The sequence below is a fragment of the Engraulis encrasicolus genome, unplaced genomic scaffold, assembly GCF_034702125.1.
Source record: "Engraulis encrasicolus isolate BLACKSEA-1 unplaced genomic scaffold, IST_EnEncr_1.0 scaffold_292_np1212, whole genome shotgun sequence".
Taxonomy (NCBI): domain Eukaryota; kingdom Metazoa; phylum Chordata; class Actinopteri; order Clupeiformes; family Engraulidae; genus Engraulis; species Engraulis encrasicolus.
In genome coordinates this window covers 22,501-30,000 of record NW_026945580.1, presented here as the reverse complement: position 1 = coordinate 30,000, position 7,500 = coordinate 22,501, and the positions used below count along the sequence as shown (strand labels likewise).

The 7,500-nt window shown below is 43.6% G+C and overlaps 2 protein-coding genes across 3 annotated transcripts in view; one reads left to right on the top strand and one right to left on the bottom strand.

The window, feature by feature from the left end:
* Positions 1 to 2,802, top strand: part of LOC134443224 (uncharacterized) — a 3,058-nt gene extending 256 nt beyond the window's left edge. Inside the window, exons 1-6 of one of the 2 annotated variants that reach the window (XM_063193102.1) lie at positions 1 to 265; positions 715 to 925; positions 1,076 to 1,188; positions 1,626 to 1,795; positions 2,067 to 2,199; positions 2,318 to 2,802. The exon at positions 1 to 265 is cut by the window's left edge and continues 256 nt beyond it. In XM_063193102.1, coding sequence (XP_063049172.1) covers positions 77 to 265; positions 715 to 925; positions 1,076 to 1,188; positions 1,626 to 1,795; positions 2,067 to 2,199; positions 2,318 to 2,782 — 1,281 coding nt within the window. In that variant the 5' untranslated portion in view covers positions 1 to 76 and the 3' untranslated portion in view covers positions 2,783 to 2,802. The remainder of the gene's footprint in view (positions 266 to 714; positions 926 to 1,075; positions 1,189 to 1,625; positions 1,796 to 2,066; positions 2,200 to 2,317) is intronic. The other variant, XM_063193103.1, reaches the window with a different exon arrangement.
* Positions 2,803 to 2,881: 79 nt separating this feature from the next.
* On the bottom strand, positions 2,882 to 5,818 carry LOC134443223 (uncharacterized). The gene is made up of 2 exons (XM_063193101.1): positions 5,585 to 5,818; positions 2,882 to 4,624 (listed from the first exon to the last, which is right to left on the bottom strand). Exons 1-2 carry the CDS (start codon positions 5,698 to 5,700, stop codon positions 3,436 to 3,438), a joined length of 1,305 nt encoding a protein of 434 aa, XP_063049171.1. The 5' UTR covers positions 5,701 to 5,818; the 3' UTR covers positions 2,882 to 3,435.
* Between the last annotated feature and the right edge of the window lie 1,682 nt (positions 5,819 to 7,500).

Genomic DNA, 7,500 nt, shown 5'->3' with positions numbered 1-7,500 from the left:
CGGCGGGAACATAAACAGAAATTCTAAACACAGTGAACGTTAACGACAGGTAATATCTAGTGATTGCTATACGAAAATGTCTACTGCTAAGGAGCCAGTCACATTTTTCACCGTGACTTCGTATTTCGCCAGCCATCCGAAGTCAGTTAAAAAGGGACTGAACTCCTACAACTCAAATAGAGTGATTAGTGTCAATGTTATGTCAGGTGGCAGCTTGAAAGGAAAAGTGCAGGCGTCTATGAAGAAAAAAGAATATGAGGTGGAGGTGAGGCGAAACATTAGCTAAATATGTGGGTGTCGACTTGAAAACCGATATAACTGTTGACGTTTACTATGTGAAATATGTTCAATCTATGTCAGTTAAGCAACATGGTTCGTTATCGGTGAGAAATGGTTGTCTATCCACAGAGTGCTAGTTGGTACAGTGGCGCTATCTAGTGGTCGTCTAAACTTAAATATCAAAGTGCTCAAGCTGTTCCCTCAGCGGCGATTTATGTTATGTTATGTTCTTGTATGCCTACGACCATGGCTCTATTTTTTTTTTATCACCTGCCAAAATGTTGAAAGTATGTTATTCTTGCCATAGCCTACACACACTCACTGATGGGTAAAAATGGCTGGTACGTTTTTCCAGCCAAAGTGACTTTTCACCAGCATTTGGCTGGTGTTAATTTAGAGCCTGGCTTTGGACTAAGAAAAGTTGTGTTCATCTAGGTGCATGTAGAGGATCAGGAGGTGACGGACAGCAGGTGTACATGTGCTGTTGGTCTAGCCAAGTGCCACCACATTGCAGCCCTCCTCATTTGGGCGGAGAAGAACATGACCCGGACGGATGTGGAGTGTGTGTGGAGAAGGCCTACAGCACCCAAAACAGAGGACGTTGTGGCCAAGAGGCTGTCTGTGATGGCACCTTCGACATCAAAAGGTTAGTAGCCCAGCCTACTTGGAATAATGACTCACAACCACAAAATATTTATCACCAGTTATCCATGCTTTCTGCTTTGATGTTGAACCTACATGGACCTACATTTTCTTTACATATTAAATTGAATTATATTTTATGCATTTATTTCAGCTGGAATTAAGCGCCCAGTGACCGAAGAAGACAAAGGCTGGACAAGGCAGTCTTTGGCGCAATTTGGGCGTTTCACAGGTCTGGGCTTTATTTTAGCCCCAGAAATACATCAGGTATGCTTTCTGTTTTTTATATTTTTGATGTATTGTTATAATCATCCCAAGGTCTATACATTCTCTCGACTAGGAGTGTCGTGATAACCAAAATACCTGACAATGACAATAATAATCTAACACTTGGAAATCCAAAATAATACTGTACGATAGGCTACCAGATTACTGAGGCCTACTGTACACAGTTAGCATTTACAACTTCTCATGTCAAAGCTGCAATCGTAGTGAATAGCTGAACAAATTCATTTCTACAATGACAAATCCACACTGACTATTTCCTCATCACTTCAGAATGACGGCCAAACCAGAGGGCACAAACACTCCTTGCATTTATTTTAGATATACTTTTTGCCTGTGCTGTGTAACCAACATATATTTGTGTGCCATATTGTTCTATGCATAAGTCTGTTTTTTTCCCTTGATAATTGTTGGGGCAGGAATTTGACCCATCCCTACCAGAGAAACTATTTGATGGGATACTGGCCAGTCAGGAGTACAGCGATGCTCAAGACAAAGAGGACTTCATCATGACGTCTCTTGCTGTCAGCCAGCAACAAAAAGAAGCCATCGAGAGGGCCACAGTTGGGCAGACGAGCAATGCATTATGGTAAGTACACATGGGCAACACAGCGCCAATGTTGGAGGATGTTTATTCAGTTATTTGATATTGTAGAAAAAGCTGCTCACAGACATGAGACTCAATTCATTTTGAAATGGTAACTTTTTGACTTTAAACACAAACAAATAATGTAAATGTAATCGACACTTGTACAATTATTCTGCTTGGGTCAGAAAGTTGCCATTTGGATTGACATGAGTTTTGTGTCGTATTTCCTTAATCATCTATGTGTCAACTAAAATGGCTTTCTCTGTAACAGGGCAGCATATCGCAAGAAGAGGATCACAGCGAGCAACTTTGGTTTGGTTTTGTCTGCAGTCAGAAGACAGTCTTTCCCACCTTCATTGTTCAAGACACTGCTGGGAGAATACAACCCCAAACAAGGAGCTCGTGTGAGTAGCGAACACACCGTGTAATTTTTTAGCCATTTACTAGGCTACCATTTACTAGGCTACTTTGCTATTTATTTGCTTTTGATTCTTACACTTGTGTTTCATTCTCTGTCCCCAGGCATGTGATTGGGGAATCGTGCACGAGAAAGAGGCCAAAAAGAAGTTCATGGAACAAAGTGGGGAGACCATCCTGGAGAAGGGACTGTTCCTGTCTGACAGTGGGCTGCTTGGGGCCTCCCCAGATGGACTTCTACTGTCCAGCAATTACCTTGTGGAGGTGAAATGCCCATATTCTGCCAGAGAGAAAACAATCGCTCAGGCAGCAGAGGCAAAGGACTTTTACCTGTACGTGGACCAAGTCACCGGGCTATTTAGGTTGAAGAACACCCACAACTACTGGCATCAGATTCAGGGCAACCTGCACCTGACAGAGGCTACCACCTGTCATCTAGTTGTATGGACAACTCAGGACATGGCCATTGTAGAGATTAAAAAAGACCCAGCCTGGGTCAGCAATCTTAAGGTCCTGGAAAATTTTTACAAGGACCATTTTCTGCCCCGTGCTCTCTTCAATAACAAATAAATGTTAACTTATTGAACTTATTTACTGATATGTGTCATATTTTTTTTACACATTCTGAAATCAGGGGTTATGAAAGTCAGCATTGAATTTACACTGGACACAGCATGTGTCTTTAGGAAGTTGTCTCATCTTGCATCTAGCCTTACAAAGGGAATGTCCAAGTACTTGCAAGGTAATGAAAGAACCGCACACCGTGAGCTCCCATTTACTCTTTTATTTACTCTTCTCCCATTTACTCTTACTATTTTTTTATTCCAGTGATGTTTCGGAATAAAAATGGTGTAAATGGGAGCTTATCAGTGTGCAGTTCTTTCATTACCTTACAAGTACTTCACATTTTGAACCTGCACCCAACCAACAAAAAAGAATGTGGATGTGTGTGAGATTGGACTTGAATGCCCAAGTACTTAACACTGTTCTATGCTCCAAAATACTTCATGGTACATTAACTGAATTATTTCCTTAAAGTTATCTTGTTTTGTCCAACACCTGCGCCGCTGGAATGCCCAAGTACTTATCTTAGATATTCATTCTACATTAAACAATATTACTGTGTGAATATAATGCAAAAGACAAACACAAATTAAGACATACTATAACATTTATTTATATACAATATTATGATAACTGATTATTTATGATGACTGGTAAGATCAGACATCTACTTCCCTCAGGATGGGTGTCTGTAAGTTCATCAAGCACACACACACTTTCCAGATCTTGTTTCCATGTTTCTTGTACTGATGTGGGATCTCTTTTAAAATCCGAAATGTTTTCAGGCGCTGAATAGAACGTTCCACATGGACTCTGGCACTGGCAATCAGTCTATTATACTGAACTTCCTGCAATGTGAACTGTCCATCGACAAGGAATGTGGGGATGTTGAGGGAAACACCTTCGGGCAAAATGTCGCGGATGGTGAAGCCCTTGTCAGCCATCACCATGTCCCCTGGAACAAGTTGTTCCAGCACTCCACTGTCAGCTGTTATGGCTTTGTCGGATATGCTCCCACCATACAGTTCACTAACAAACGTGATAACTCCATTGGGCGCCACACCGACCAGAGCCTTAAGTGTGGTGCATCCTTTGTAATGGCTGTACAGCTTACTTTGGTCCTCAAGGCTTTCGGTGTTGCAGACAGCCACTTCAGTGCAGTCAAGCACAATACGGCAGTTGGGGAATGGGAGGAAGCACTCTGGCAGGGAGGTTTGGTTTTTGAAACGGGAAGGGATGTTGTTTTCCATCATTCCAACGTACAAGATGTCATAAAGGGCACTGGAGATGGTCATAAAAATATTGGTGACTGTGGTTCGACTGCAGTTAAATCTGGTGGAGAGGTCTTCGATCCCACAATTCAGCCGGAGCTTCATCAGAGTTAACAGCAATTGATCAATTAGTGGCATACTTTGGACAGTCCAATCATAGTGATACTTGAGGGGAAATTTGGAAAGAAGGGCATATAGAAAGAAAACTGTGGCAGCATCAGGCATGCCTGTGTAATAAATGACTTTGCGGGGCACAGAGGATATTTGGTCGAATGAAAATGTTTGCTTATGATTCTGTAGTTGTGCATGCAATCTTAAATTTTCTTCTTTCAGTTGGGCATTCTCCATTTGCAACAATTCGGTTGATCGTTGAACTTCAAGGTGGCATGAACCTGCCTCTGCCTCGTCTTCCTCTTCCTCAGTGACAGGGAGTGTCTTCAGTCGTTTGGATGGCTGTTCAATGGACTGAAAAGCCTTTCCCTCGTTCCATGCAAATCTTGTGGGTCCGGCTGCCTTTCCATTCGGGAAATGCCACCCGCAGATCCTGGTATTAGGAGTTGGAGTGAAATTGTCACGTCTGGGGGGAAAAAGACACACGCACATAGAAACTGTCATTAGTATATTGCATCACAGACTCCCCCATCATCTCTAGTCAACTTTGACCGGTGTAAAATACTATCTTGGGCCGTAACAACTGGCGACTGCAGATGTTAGAAGCAATGGTAATTGGTCGTAAGTAAATGTCACTTTTAAACTGGAGCGTATTCATTCAGACCAGTCGCTGTGTTTATATCATCTGGAATCGCCAGTTGAGAGGGGCCCAGATAGTCTCTTACAGGGAGGTAGATGGGCACTCCCAACTGAGATCGCTCCCGGACGTGTAGTCCCAGGTGTTTCTATCACTCCCGGACGTGTAGTCCCGCCCGATTATATTTCACGTATTATCATACACTGTCACATACAAGCAATTTAGGGTTAGAAACAAAAAACTAACATAAAAAAGATAACTAGCTCCGTTATATGGCGGTGGGATCGATAGTCTGGCTAGTGGGAGCGAGCCGACCGGGGAGCGTCCTGCGTTGGGAGCGACAATCAGGGAATCTCTGTTACATCGGTACTAGTGTGATACTTTCTCATTTTTCATGGCCTGTACCACGTTACCATAAAATATTAGTCTGTTAAAACAATATATACATCGGTTTTGCTCAATTAAGTGTCCGAGCTGACCGCTTTCCCACAACTAACAACACGTAAGGACAGCTGATCTGCCAGCTGTTTCCTTAGTGAGAGCTATCTTCAATAGCAAGCTCCCTCCAACTATCATAAAAAAAACTTCGACTGGTACTGGTTACTTCATCATTTTTCATGATGGGCATAGACACTAAACGATTTTGCAATCAAAATACTAGTCTGTTTGGATGAAAAATAGATCAGTGTTGCCTAGTAACAGCTTTTCCACAGCTAACAACTCGCTAGTTAGCTGATGTAAGCTACCTACCATTAAGCTGCATTCATTAAGATTTTGAATCAAACTTACCGTATCAACTTCAGCCACTTTTTGCTGACTTTCTCGTCGACAGGAAAACGGTAAAAGGGGAATCCTTTGTCGACGTCGTTTCTGTTCTTACACAACGGGACACAGCACTGTACCATTTTTAATCCGCTTCTTGTCGAGTTTTATTACATTGTGTTTACATGGTAGTTGATAACGAATGGATCCGGAATGGATCCGGAAGTGACGTTTTCGGCCCTGGTGACGGATCGACTTGCCAACCCCATAGGTGTGGTAGTGAACACGCCGGTTAATCAATAGGTGCGGTAGTGAACACGCCGGTTAACCAATAGGTGTGGTAGTGGGCACCGGTTAACCAATAGGTGTGGTAGTGGACATGCCGGTTAACCAATAGGTGTGGTAGTGAACACGCCGGTTAACCAATAGGTGTGGTAGTGAACACGCCGGTTAACCAATAGGTGTGGTAGTGAACATGCCGGTTAACCAATAGGTGTGGTAGTGGACACCGGTTAACCAATAGGTGTGGTAGTGAACATGCCGGTTAACCAATAGGTGTGGTAGTGAACATGCCAGTTAACCAATAGGTGTGGTAGTGGACATGCCGGCCGGTTAACCAATAGGGGCGGTAGTGGACATGCCGGTTAACCAATAGGTGTGGTAGTGAACATGCCGGTTAACCAATAGGTGTGGTAGTGGACATGCCGGTTAACCAATAGGTGTGGTAGTGAACATGCCGGTTAACCAATAGGTGTGGTAGTGAACATGCCGGTTAACCAATAGGTGTGGTAGTGAACATGCCGGTTAACCAATAGGTGCGGTAGTGGACATGCCGGTTAACCAATAGGTGTGGTAGTGGACATGCCGGTTAACCAATAGGTGCGGTAGTGGACACGCCGGTTAACCAATAGGTGTGGTAGTGGACATGCCGGTTAACCAATAGGTGTGGTAGTGGACATGCCGGTTAACCAATAGGTGTGGTAGTGAACATGCCGGTTAACCAATAGGTGCGGTAGTGGACACCGGTTAACCAATAGGTGTGGTAGTGGGCACGCCGGTTAACCAATAGGTGTGGTAGTGGACATGCCGGTTAACCAATAGGTGTGGTAGTGAACATGCCGGTTAACCAATAGGTGCGGTAGTGGACATGCCGGTTAACCAATAGGTGTGGTAGTGGGCACCGGTTAACCAATAGGTGTGGTAGTGAACATGCCGGTTAACCAATAGGTGCGGTAGTGGACATGCCGGTTAACCAATAGGTGTGGTAGTGGACACGCCGGTTAACCAATAGGTGCGGTAGTGAACATGCCGGTTAACCAATAGATGTGGTAGTGAACATGCCGGTTAACCAATAGATGTGGTAGTGAACATGCTGGCCGGTTAACCAATAGGTGTGGTAGTGAACACGCCGGTTAACCAATAGGTGTGGTAGTGAACACGCCGGTTAACCAATAGGTGTGGTAGTGGACATGCCGGTTAACCAATAGGTGTGGTAGTGAACATGCCGGTTAACCAATAGGTGTGGTAGTGGGCACCGGCACGGCTCTCAGTGGGGATGAATGCACCAAATGAGTATAAACGTTGTGTTTTCCTACATTGCCCAAGTCCTTTATGTTTTCACCAGAGATTAGAAAGCAGGTTCCACACTCTTAATGAACAAATGAGATGGGTTGAATGGAATTGTGTCCGTTTTATTACAACATTAATGAAAATACAGTACAAGCAAAAGGATGCCAAATTATTATACAGTATAGTCCACTAAACAGCATTAGCATAAGCAGGTAAGCAGCATATAACTTAGCAATGATACGGTAGCCTGCTCTACTCCAGTCATGCGCAATTGGCATCCATTGATGCTGTTGCAGAGGCACCATTCACCAACTACAGCCTCCAAAAATACAGACAATAACATGAGTGCAAGCAAAATAAACTACAATAGTTCA